Source organism: Tamandua tetradactyla, chromosome 1, assembly GCF_023851605.1.
Source record: "Tamandua tetradactyla isolate mTamTet1 chromosome 1, mTamTet1.pri, whole genome shotgun sequence".
NCBI classification, from domain to species: domain Eukaryota; kingdom Metazoa; phylum Chordata; class Mammalia; order Pilosa; family Myrmecophagidae; genus Tamandua; species Tamandua tetradactyla.
This window is the reverse complement of record NC_135327.1, coordinates 150,362,784-150,376,024: the sequence shown is the minus strand read 5'-3', so window position 1 is coordinate 150,376,024 and position 13,241 is coordinate 150,362,784. Positions and strand designations below refer to the sequence as shown.

At 34.7% G+C, this 13,241-nt stretch overlaps 1 protein-coding gene and 1 non-coding gene across 19 annotated transcripts in view; both read left to right on the top strand.

The window, feature by feature from the left end:
• IMMP2L (inner mitochondrial membrane peptidase subunit 2) overlaps positions 1 to 13,241 on the top strand; it is a 980,891-nt gene that overhangs the window by 436,544 nt on the left and 531,106 nt on the right. Inside the window, exon 4 of one of the 18 annotated variants that reach the window (XM_077168707.1) lies at positions 6,769 to 6,957. The exons of the other annotated variants lie outside the window; for them this stretch is intronic. Within the exon in view, the coding sequence (XP_077024822.1) occupies positions 6,769 to 6,943 (175 nt within the window). The 3' untranslated portion in view covers positions 6,944 to 6,957. Of the gene's footprint in view, positions 1 to 6,768; positions 6,958 to 13,241 lie in introns of those variants that run through there. 18 annotated transcript variants of the gene reach the window in all.
• TRNAG-UCC (transfer RNA glycine (anticodon UCC)) lies at positions 714 to 784 on the top strand. The gene has a single exon. It is a non-coding gene; the product is annotated as a tRNA-Gly (tRNA).

Genomic DNA, 13,241 nt, shown 5'->3' with positions numbered 1-13,241 from the left:
TTTGAGAGCAATTATATGGCATTGAGTAAGTATTTTGAATGCTTAGTGGAAAAACAAAGTGCAGAAAATAACCAAACCTTGCCTCTCCTTAGTTGGCTTTGTTTCATGTTTGAAATACAAAGCCAGCTCAGTGGCAGAGCCAATTAAAGCAAAGTTCTGTTAAATTCACTCCCAAGGACTCAGTTGGAGGTTTGGCTCAAGTTTGTACTGTCATGTTGTGTGGTTTGTTAGATGATCTTAAAGGCAAAAACAGGTAATGTGTACTCTTTAATGCCAGGAGGTTCATCTGCCTATAGTGGGAAGGAAGTAGCAGCTGAGTGAGGCTTTTCAGTGTGTCACATTGAGGACCCTCTTGACCGATTACCCAGGGATAACAGCCTGTCATGTATCTGGAGGTGATTGGGAAAATAAGGAATTATTTGAAAATATGATGAGAGGCCTTCTTTGAAATTTCAAAATAGAATGGATGTACCTCTGGTGAATTATATCAATTCCTATTATATTTAATTTTTAATAATATATTTAATATTATAATATTAAACTAAAAAAGAGATTAATACTATTCTCTGGTTTTCTTGCTACAGATGTGGTTTTTAAAAATTTTCTGGGAAGTCATCACTTAGTAAGAGTAGATATGCAAAATCAATTCAAATAAAGCAATACTAAAAATGAAGTGAAACTAAAATAAAAAGTAAAATAAAAGTCTGATGGGTGCATGGGTGGTTCAGTGGTAGAATGCTCGCCTTCCATGTGGGTGACCTGGGTTCGATTCCCAGACCATGCATCCAAAAAAAAAAAAAGTCTGTTGTTTGGATGGTTGAATAGAAAATTGACTAGTCATATGTAATTTATACGACCCAAAAGAATGGCAGTATTGAACAGAAAGTTATCCCCTGCTTTTTCATAGACATGATTGTAGATAGGTCAAATACTTATCATTTTATTAAGTTTGTTACAATAGTTATTTCAAAGTACATATATAAAATGTATAAATTTAGATATATTTCTTTTTCTGCTCTGACTGTTCATAAAGAAACTGATGTTTTACATGCATCTTCAACGTGCATATTGCTTTTTTTTTTTGAACACTAGAGCCACTTTTTGAGTCAGGCAACGGTGTTTCAGAGCACATTATCTTTTTCTGTTGAAACTGATTGCTGACATGATGTTATAACTGGAAGTTATATCCCAAGCTGTAAGAACTTATTCACAAAACATTAGGAAGTTGTTTTGAATATTTTCATTCTGCTTGTGGTAAATATTTGTGATGTCTTCAGCATGATTACTTATTGTATTGCTTTTAACTTGCTCTTTAAAAGGTTTTATTGCAGAAGCAGCATAGCATGTGGTTAAAAAACACAGGCTCTGCACCCAGTCTGCATGGATTTAAATTTCAGCGCCACTGCTCTATAGCATCAGTGACCTCGAGCTAGTTAACTTATCTGTGTTACAGTTTTTCCTCTGGGTTAATAATAATAATAATAACCTCATAGAGTTTATTTGAGAACTCAGTGATTTTTACCATGTGAAGCTCTAAGAACAACTATATAAGTGTTTGATAAATAAATAAAAGCATTTGATAATAAGTACACAAATGTAAGCATTTGGTAATAAATGCCACTACACACACATACACACAACACTTAGTAGTTGAATTGTGAGATCAAACTCCTGGTGATAATTCTGGAATGAATAAAGATGGAAGACAACACATTGTTAGGTGGCCTCTAAAGGGCTCAAAGTACAGATATTATAGTGATTATTTCACGTGAATATGTCTTTTTTAAGATGATATTTTGATTTCTGTAGATTTATAGTAACTTTTGAACTTGGGAAGTGCAAGCCCTCTATCTTCCTTGTTTTCAAGATTGTTTTGGTGATTCTGGGTTCCTTGCATTTCTATATGAATTTTAGCATCAGCTTGTATTTCCCCGTAAAATTCTTTTAATCTGTAAAGTTGGTAGTGAAGTCCCTCGTTCATTTCTGATTTTGGTAAGTTCATTCTTCTCTCTCTCTTTTTTTTTCTTCTTAATCAGTCTAGCCTAAGGTTTCTCCATGTTGCTGATCTCTTCAAAGAACCAATTTGTTCTTATATTAAATTTTGATGGTCTCTCTTTAACTTTAACAAGCAAATGAAACAGGCTATTATTGGGACCCTAATAACAGTTTCTCTGTTTCCTACAAGAATGCTTGACTTAATACTTTTTAATGTTCTGAATATTTCATAAATTTCTGATATTTGAATGGAAACAAATACCACTGGAGGTTCCTTATTTTTTCTCCAGCAGGTTTTTTTTTTTTTAATTGAAGGGGTTGTAAAAGGATTTGGAACTGCATTCTTGATGAGGATGAGTAGAAAGGAATTTAATTTTTAAAAAAGGAAAAATAAAACTAATGTTAAGCTCTTTTCAAGGCTAGTAGGAAATCAAGGAGCAAGTAAGTTCTCTTTTCTTTTTTCAGTTTTGTGAAGATGTATGTTATAATACCAAGAATGGTACAAATCCATCTATTTTGAATTTTCAGTTAACAATTTTAGTTACCTGAACAACATTTTTAGCTGTTACACTTACCTGTGGGTATATTGCACTGTAGCATTTCTTTGCTTTTCTCCTATAATCCTCTGATATTTCTATCCTTCTTTAGAGATAATAAATTTTTGGGGGGGGAATTCCTTTAATATCTCCTAGTAAGGCAGGGTTTCTCACCTCCATACTTTTTAGTGGCTACTCTGAAAGGGCTACCAGTGAAGAAGAGAGCTGGCGTGCAGGAGAGCAGCTGCCCGTTAACATTTGCCTTAGTGTATTTTACAAAGCTGTGCTTTGGGACAATGTTTTCCTTTTCATTTTAATTTTTTTAAATTTCCCTTGAGTTTTACACATTGTTTTCTGCCCTCCCTTCACATTTTATTTCACAGAATTGTGCGTATTAAGGTGTGTTTCATGAGCTTAAGAATGCTTTAATATTGCCTTATTGTTCATGATTGCCAGATCCTGCATGCACCCGATGCTCAGTGGGCATCCTGAGAATGAGTGGAAGGAAGCCTGTACCTAATGACTCCTCTAGGAGACTTACCAACCCCCTAGCATCCTATCATTTGGCAATTACTGGTTTTATTCGTCCAGTGTATTCATACATCTATCCCAGGAGATTCTTTTAAGCCATAAGGGAAGATTAAAGCTGTGACTTGGATTCAATCATCTGCATAAGTCAGTCCATTTTAACTCATTCACTGTGCCATTTTATGCTACTTAGGAGGTATCTCAGATCTGTTTTTTGTTTTTCCCTTTTTTTTATCACTTTATTTATTTACTCATTTTGCATGGGCAGGCACTGGGAATCAAACCCAGGTCTCTGGCATGGCAGGCAAGAACTCTGCCACTGAACCACCATCGCACTGCCCTCCCTTTGTTTTTTATTTTTTTATTTTTTTCACCTGGGCAGGCACCAGGAATCGAACCTGGGTCCCTGGCATGGCAGGCAAGAACTCTGTCTGCTGAGCCACTGTGGCCCACCCCCTCCCTTTATTTTTGATAAGTAAAGATCATCACATAATATTAAAATTTTGTTATTTGAAAGAAGTAATGGATAACCTCAATTTAAAACAGATTTTGCTAATGGATTAAAAAAAATTCTAATAGGGGATCACCCTAGATGATCTCATTTATATCCATGGGTTAATTACCATTTACATCCTGATGGGTTCAAAGGTATGTCTCTAGAGCCCAGATCTTCCCCTTGAGCATCCAGCATCTATATTTGACATTTCCATTTGGGTGCATTACAGGTATCCCAAATGCAAACAAGTGAAAAGCTGATGTAATCCCAAAACTTTAATCCTCTTTTAGGATTTCCCTGTAGTGAATGGTACCACCCTCTATCCAGAGGCACACATCAGAGATCTAGGCTTCATATTTGAAAGATTCTCTTTTCAACCTTCATTGTGTGGTCCATGAAGAAGAACTGTTGATTTTGCCTTCTAAAGATGCTCATCATTTTGAATTTCTTATTGTCTCCCCAGCTCCCTAGGCCTACCCAGACCACAGCTGTAGACTTCTCTTTCGTCTCTTCACATTCATCCTTTTCCAATCTATTCTAATAGAGCCAGTGATTTAAATATGCAGAATATTGTTTTCTTTAGTAGGTAATAAAGGTATAAAGATACAATTAAAAGGGCACAACACTTTGTACAGTGAAAAGTGAGTCTTCTTTCCACCGCTGTCCTCCAGCCTCTCATTCCCTCTCGCCAGAGTAACACCCTGAATTCCTTTAGAGGTATTATGTCTATATTAGCAAAACCAAATCCGATTATTACTTTTTTGCTTAAAATCTTTAGTCATTTCTCACTGAATGAAGAGCCGTGTCCTTAAATTGACTTTTTACGCCTTGCTTGATCAGGCTCCTTAGAATTCTCAGCTGTATTTCTTAATACCTTCTCTTATCCTCTCTGCTCCAGTCTCACCATACTTTAATCCATTCTTTTAATTTGTTGATCCTGCTTGCTTTTTCCAAACTCTCATACATGCTATGCACATCTCTACCCTAATTTCTTCTCCTTTTCTTCATTTAGCAGTAGCCTACCTACTCAACTTTAATATCCCGAGTTCAGTATCACTTTCTCCGGGGAATCCTTACTGAACTCTCAGTCCATATCTGGCCTTTCTGAGGATCACACACTTTACCTTCGTAGCATTTGTCACAGTTTGTGTTTATATATTTAGTGATAGTTTGTTTAATGACTTTTTTATAAGACTATATACATTGTATTAGGGCTTGTGCTTTTCTCAACATTGTTTGCCCAGTATTAGCACATAAGTAGTCAATAAATATTTATTGAATGCATGCTTGAGTAGGCTAGTTTACCTTTGGGAACACCTCTTTCAAAGTAACCCGTTCAATTGTTTCTTCTTCTCTTCTGTCTGTATCTTTACACAACCCTGTCCCTGAACTTCCACCCTCTATGGTCTTAATATGTTTTACCTTAGTAACCCTCAAATAAGCAGCATTAAGTTTTCCTTATGGGAGTACAAGGACAAGCGAGATTTGGGGGCTTCTAGCAGTGGACTTACTGCATTTGAGCTTCTCTAGCAGTCAATAAAAATCAATTTTTCTATGCTTTCTCCATTAACAAATCTATCTACTCTTCACATATGTGGCTTTTCCACATTCCAAGATCCTTGAGGGCAAAAGAGTGAGCTGTCTTACTCACTGCTTTATCCCCAGTACATACTACTGTGGTGGCAAGCAGGCATTAAATAAATATTTATTGACTTTAAATTTGAATTGAAAGTGGCTGCGTTGAATATGTGATTATTCAGGGAGAAGTTGGCACAATGTGTCATTAATAGTGAATAATGAGATGCACAAAGAAGTATTATATGTGCCACAACTTTTGGCTCTGCTTTTCTCTAGTAAATATGGTGGACATTATAACAAGGTGAATCTGCCTTGTAAGTAACATTGTCCTATAATATGTATATTTTGACAGTCCGACAACTAAATCTTGTCTCTGGACAAAGTTGCAGTATATAACTATGATATTAAAACTGAAATAATTATTTTTACTGCTTTCTAAAACAAGGAAGGATTAGGAAGGAATAAAAGAAAACTACTTTAAAGATCAGTACTTTGTGCATAAGAGTAGTTTTGAATATATGATATTTAATTTGGTTTCTCTCGAAGGCAAAAAGAATTTGCTATTGTTATTATTTAAAATGAGAATGCATTTTCTCCTAGTAGATAGCAGGATAGATATCCTTAGTCTCCTTAGTCTGACTTTAGGTGTGATTTAAATTTACTTTTTGTACCCTCCTGTTGTGAAAGCCCTCTTCATTAATAGTTTTATTCCTTCTCTTGCCTTCAGTTAGAAATATCTGTAAAAATGCTTTCCTTTGAAATCAGTGAAAAAGGAAGTTTGGAAGCAAAGGAAAGTAAATTTCTAAGAAATAAGCATTTGTAAAATGACCCAGAGTGAGTTTTTCAAATGTAGCCGGAATAGAGCATTTCTGTTTTGTTTAAAAAAAAAAAAAATCCAACCAGTATCAGCTTCTCACACGAACCATCTTGAAGGAACTTTTAGGGTAAATCACTGAGTCGTATTTATTCCTGGGGTTTTTTTACCTGAGAATTGAGAATCACTGCTGCATGATCTGGAATCATGAGCATTTACTTTACCTAGTTAACATGGGGCAGAGGGGAACTCAACTTTATTCAGAAAAGTAAAGTATTTCTTTTATATAGTTATATAGTCATAATTATGTAATCTATCAGCTCTTTTTGAAATCAGTGGTCTATTTCTATAATAAAATAGCAGTTTCCAATGATGAATATCTTTTTCTTAATGACATGCTGTTTTTTTTTTTTTTACTAAATCTGCAAACATTTATCTGTCTTTTTTGACTTCAAAGCAAATGCAAAGCATTGATCAGCACATGCACAAGTTAGGTTTTAATCTCTTCAGCCTCTGAAGAGATGTAAACCTAGAAAATATATACTTAAACTTAAAAAATCAACTCCACACAACTATCCAGTATATGCAACTGTGCAGGATGGGTTATGTTCACATGCGTTCTGTCCATAACAACAAATTTATCACAATCTAAAAATAATATCAGAATGATAAATTTCAATGACAAATAACATGAAAAGTTTTGGGTCTGGGAGAGTTTTTTATCTAATTGAGGGCACCCCCTTCTCCAGTCTTTAGGTAAAGCACATTGTTCCATTTTTTTTTTTTTTTTTTTTGTTTTTTTTTTTTTTTTTTTTTTAAAGGAAAGACAGAGAGAAGGAAGGAAGGATAGAAGGAAGGAAGGAAGGAAGAAAGGGAAACATCTTTAAACATTTTCTTGTTTTATTGTATTCTGTTTCTCCGTTTTTGTTACATGGGCTGGGGCCGGGAATCGAACCGAGGTCCTCCGGCATAGCAGGCAAGCACTTTGCCCGCTGAGCCACCGCGGCCCGCCACATTGTTCCATTTTAAGCTATTGAGGGAAATAGGCTTTATATTTTAAATTGCAAGCTAATAAATGCCCTTTTTCTCATTACACATGTGACCTCTATGATTTATGCTCTCATGCAACTGACCCAGTTTCTCAGTTTCTGTTATGGTGTTGAGAACCTCTGTTTAACATGAATTATTTTCTAACTGAATCCCCATAAATTCACAACCGATGTTAATTGTAGTGATCAGCTTGCTTCTGTTCAGGAAAGAAACATATCAAAATGAGCTCTGTTTGTTACATCTTTTCTGATTTCCTCAACATGTGTATAAAATAATTCGATTTTGGGGAATTATATGGGCAGCTTTATCGTGCTTCTGATACCAGAGTTAATACATGAGTTTCTTATTTCAAAAATTGGCTATTTGCCATTCAGATAACAATTAGTAGAACTGGAACAAGAAAGACAAAATCACTCCGTCACTGGGAAAATGAATAATATGTTTTTTATAAAGTATGGATTTATAGAATATTAGAGCCAGAAAGCACTATGGAGGGCATCCAATTCAATCTCTTATTAATAAAGGATGGTAAACTAAACCCTGTAGAGATGGAGACTTGTCACATATATTTTGCCAGTCTATTTAGGAACCAGACTTGAATTCAGTTTTCGCTTCTTCTTGTCTGTGATTGGCTTAGTGTCTCTCATAATTCATGTCTAATAAGAATGTATTTCCTAAGTAAGGTAAAATGCAAAGCAGTGAAAGTCACCAAATAGAATAGATGGACGCATTGGAAGATACATACAGAGTAACTCCCCAGTGCTCCAGATGGCCTTTTGGTCGACAGCTGACTTGGTACAAGTCAAGTGTAAGTCAAGTTGGCTGTGGATTGTTTGTCGAGCAAGAGCTTGGAATGCCTATTCCTCTCCATTTGGGTGGCATTTTTGCTTTCTCTGGTAAGGAGCTATTTGTGCTCAAGAACATGGAAAGGAAAACTTAAAATATATGCTAAAGATATTTGCCACATTTGAATAGGTATCCCCTAGTTTCCACACTTTTTGTATCAAGGCTAAGTTATATTTTCTAAATCCCTGCTACTCTAAGTGTGATTCTTACACCAAAAGCATGTGTAATCTTCTGGGGATTTGCTAGAAATGAAGACTTAATCATAATCTGTCATTTAACAAGATCCCTAGGTAAGTCATATGCACATTAATGTTTGAGAAACTTTGTCCTAAAATTTGAAGATAATGAAGCATTAAAGTAAATCTAAACCCTCCACTGAAAAAAACAAAGATGAAAATTCTAATTTTTTCTTCTGCCAATCAAAACTTATCTATAATGGATAAATTCTCCAACAGCTACTCACTATGGCACAAAGGTATTAAAAATACATCTCCAGTTCCTGATTGACTGTGGTCAGATGAAAATGTGTTTTTCTTTCATTGAAATGTCACTAAATGAAAATAAGGAATTAAAAAAAGCATAAATTCGGTGATGAGCTTGGAAAGGATACTGTAGTAGATAAATGTTTGTAGATGCATTATTTTGTAGAGGATTTGGGAATGAATTGCCGTATGTCCACAGAAAATTACGCAAATTAAAAAAGAAGGAAAAACAAGGCAATGATTATCTGTAAGGAATACAAAATTGTACAAGAAAGAAAATTTGATCATAGTATATTATGTGGCCCAGCTGTGGCTAAAAATTCTTGATAATGTATATACTGAATACTGATTTAGCAAAAAGTTGTAATATAATTATGTTTCAAGGAAGGGTTGTGAGGGAAAATGTGGAGGGTATAAAGGAACCGAATTTTCATTCTTCTTAGCATTACTTTTAGAAAGTAAACTACACATAAGACTTTCATATTGAATATTAGTAGTAAAAGTGTGAAATATGGGCTAACACTAGGAGAAAAAACTGAGTTAATATAATAGCCTCTCTTTTGCCTTTCTCTAACCTCAGCCAAGCTAGAATATTCAGATACTGATGTATGGTTTAGTGACCATTGATTAGCAGTCAAGGATCTAGGTTCTAATCCTGACCCTGCCGCAAACTAGCCATGTATTTTTCAAATTAATAAAAGGTTTACTATTCCATCATTCTTACCATTTCTATACTATGTCTAATAGATATTTTCTTTTATCCTAAACAGGGTAGGCAAAATTTCCAGCATCTGTCTCATAAATATTAAATTTTGCTTTGGTTTTTCATCCAGCCATCTCCCCAAGTGGCTTTAAAATCACCCTTACAGTAAAAGAGTAGATAATTTTTCTTCTCAAGCAGCCAAACAGCTTTAATAACTTGGAGAGCAGCATGGACTTTTCATTAACATGAATGGGAAGCAATAAGTCCTTTAGTTTAGGCAGATGGAAATGTTTTCAGTTCTCATATACTATGATATTTGTGAGAAGTTCACATATTTCCAAAATTGCAAAAAGACATCTGGCCAAAACTCCTTGGTCCTGATAACTTATTTAATCCAATTATATTTATTAGCTTTCTAATAATTTGTTTTCCAAAGTTTTATTAATAAGTTTGTTCATAGCATATATATAATGTTAAGTGAAGTATGGTAGTCTTAAAAGGCACATGACAATGTTATTTTAAATTCTATTTCAGAACCTTGCAAACTGAACATGGAGTTAGAGGATATCTGATATTGACTCACCAGGAAAACATGGTTTTGCCCAAAAGGTTATTAGCCAAGTCACTGCTGCTTCATCTACATTTGCTAACCAGACTTTTGTTTGTTTAAATGCAGTTTTATTGAGATGTATTAATATACCATACAAGCCATCTGAAGTATATAATTGCTGGCTCACGGTATCATCACATAGTTGTGCATACATCCCCATGATCAGTTTTAGAACATTGTCATTACTCCAGAAAAGAAATAAAAATAAAAAAATAAAACCTAAAATCCTCTGATATTCCCCCCCCCCCCCCACCCTATTACTGACCCGTAGTATTGGTGTGGTACATCTGCTACTGTTGATGGAAGTATATTAAAATAAACTATAGTCCATAGTTTGCTACTGGTATATTTTTCACATATACCCCTCCATTATTAACTCCTTGTAATAGTGTCATGCATTTGTTCTAGTTCATGAAAGAACTTTTTATATTTGTACAATTAATGACAGACATCACCCATTTCAAGAGTCATTGTGTTATGCATTCTCATGTTTTACCCTCCAATTTTCCTTCTGGTGACTTACATGACTCTAAACTTCCCCTTTCCACTGTATTCACACACCATTCAGTACTGTTACTCATTCTCACAACGTGCTACCTTCACCTCTATCCATTTCCAAATGTTTAAGTTCAACCTAGTTAAATATTCTGCATGTATGAAGCGAGTGCTCACCATTCTTTAGCCTCATTCTATATCCTGGTAACCTTCATTCTAAATTTTATGTCTATGAGTTTACTATTATAATTAGTTCATATCAGTGAGGTCATACAATTTGTCCTTTTGTGCCTCACTTACATAATGTCCTCTTCATGCTTCATCCACGTCACGTACTTCAGGACCTCATTCCTTCTTACTGCTGAGTAATATTTATTCCATATATGTATATGTGACATTTCTTTAACCATTCATCTGTTGATGGACATTTGGATTGTTTCCATCTGTATGAACATCGGTGTGCAAATGTCTGTTTGCATCCCTGCTTTCAGATCTCTTGGGTAAGTCCAAAGTAGCGGGATTACTGAGTCATAAGGAAACTGTACTTCACAGAAAATATCTGGTATTGACTCACCTGGACTCAGGCAAACATAGTTTTGTCCAAAAAGTTATTAGCCAAGTCATTGCTTACTTCATCTACCTTTGCTAACCAAATTTTTTACACGGCAGTAGGGAGCAGGTGATAACAAACACAGCCAGCATTTAATGAGGGCAAATAAACTAACTATTCAAGTTGACAGAGGGCTTTGTGCTCCAAAAGCTGCCTGAGTCTTAGTGGCTGTCTCCCTTTCCCTCCAACTTCTTATCTCTTCTTTGTCCTGTCTTTCTCATACTGCCTTTTAGTCTTTTTTGTCCTGCTCTTTTTGGGGTTTGTTTACACTATTTGTAGCTCTCCTCTTTCTTGCTTGCTCCTTTTTTTCACCCCTATTCATTGGGCTTCAAGCCCAATAATTTAAAATAATTTAAAAAAGGAAATGGAATTGTAATTTTAACCATAATTTAGTACGAAATAATGGAAGGCTAGGAGGTAGCTGTAAAAATAAAGTTAGAGTCTCAGTTTTTGAAGGAGTAGTGATGCCAACAGCATAAGGTAATCTTGTCAGAGAAAGAATTATCCTAGTTCTTTGTTTCATTGGTGAGGGGAATTAACTTTCCAGCAGGTAAAATTTATCTTAATAAATGCTCTCTTTTTCTAGTGCAAAATAAGATTTTTAATTCAAAGGAAAACATATTTTTTTTTTCGATTTGAGAAAAGGGAGATCTATTGCTATTTTTTATAAAGAGAATTGCACTATTTTATATTATCTTCTGCTGCAAAAGGAATAACTTTTAGATTGGGAGATGATTAACTCACATAGCAGGATCAGGTTAATTATATTATCTAGAATTTTCCTAAAATGTATCTGGAAACTACTTAATGTGTATAGCATTCCTCATCTCTCTTTCCTTCCTCATAGTTTTTCTCACCATGGATTATTCTCTAAACCCTTGCAGGGAAGATGTCTATCTGGTCATCTTTGTATCTCCTGAAGCTTCTAGCATTTTAGTTTCTTAGTAAATACTTACTGAACTATCAACCTAGTTTAGTCTCAGGCCTTTGTTACAGTTTGTTACCTGTTCATAGAATCATTTAGGTTTTACCTCTGCAAATAGTGATGCTTAGATTCTCAGAGCAGTCAACTTGTGTCTTAATTTAGCCCCTTTATTAACCCAGTTCCAAAATTTGTCCTGAATGTAGAATGCAAATAGGACAAAGATAAAAATTCCAGTTTACCACATCTGTTGTTAAAATATTTAATATCATATGGACTTCACATTCATTCCTTCATTCTCATAATAGCCAAACAGAACTTTAAATAAAGGGATCATGTCAACTAAAAGACATTGAGTAATGTGCTGTTTTCTGCTTTACTTATGGTAGTTTAGTGTATCATAATTTCGAATATTTTTCCTTCTCATAAAATAGATGCAGGCAGATCTTTTCTTAAAGGATCTTACAAGAAAGCAATATTAGCTGGAGGCACACAAAGCCCAACTATTTTAGGCAAGTGACCAAATAATCTTTGGGATTTGTCACTGGCAATATAACTAACTAAACTTTTAAATTTATGAGAGTCAAAAATGACTACAGATGAATTAAAAATATATAGGTATATATTGGTAGAAATTTATCTCTGATCTTATTCCTAGCTCTGCTTCTACTTTCCTTACAGCATTATTTTGTTTCATTGCTAGTCATTTTACAGGGTTTTATCTAAAAGTTTCTTGGAACAAGAGAAGCCATTCATTTGTGGATGGCTATTAAAATTGAAAATGGGTTAAGCAGTTATATCAGAAATGATGAATTATGTTGCTTGTGCAATAAAAAAATAGCTACCACAGCTAAACAGAAAGGTGGACTGTTTCCTTCTTACCTTTGATTCTGTAGCCCCAGGAATTAATGTAGGGCACTGAAGTGCCAGTGCTGGAGGGAGGCCCAGTCACTGGACGAAGTCAGTGCCTTTGGTTATTTCCTTTATGAGACTGTCACCCTAATTGTGCTAGTGCTGAACAGATAAAAGGAGAGGAAAACCTTTAGCTAGAGGGATCTTATTTCTTCTGGTGGAATAAAAGTATCATGATTACTCTAGGTAATATGATATTATCCAGATCCACTAAATATATCAAGGAAAAGAATAAATGAAGTAGGTCTGTCTAAAAGAATATTCCACTGTATTTTGACAGTGATATTTTTAACGCATTCATATTAAAGTTCTCACAAAAATTTCAACCCTGATTTCTGTTCTCCTTTGGTAAAGCTGTTGAAATACCACTGGATTTTAAGAAACTGACAGGCTTTTGACTCTGTACCTTTATCATTCAGAACATTGAGGTAGTAATTTAATATCTTTAACTCTCAAATCAAATTATTTGTTCCTATCAGTCACTCTGCTTCTTGCTTACCAATCTTGATTTCATTTGCCTTTTTTTTTTAACTTTAAGCAATGTCGTCTGAAACTGTGAAATAGAAAAATGTATATATCTTCTCAAGTATGTGAAGAAATATCCCAATGTTTTGTATAAATTTTGTATTGCATGATGGATAATTGTGATTCTGGCTTAACACCT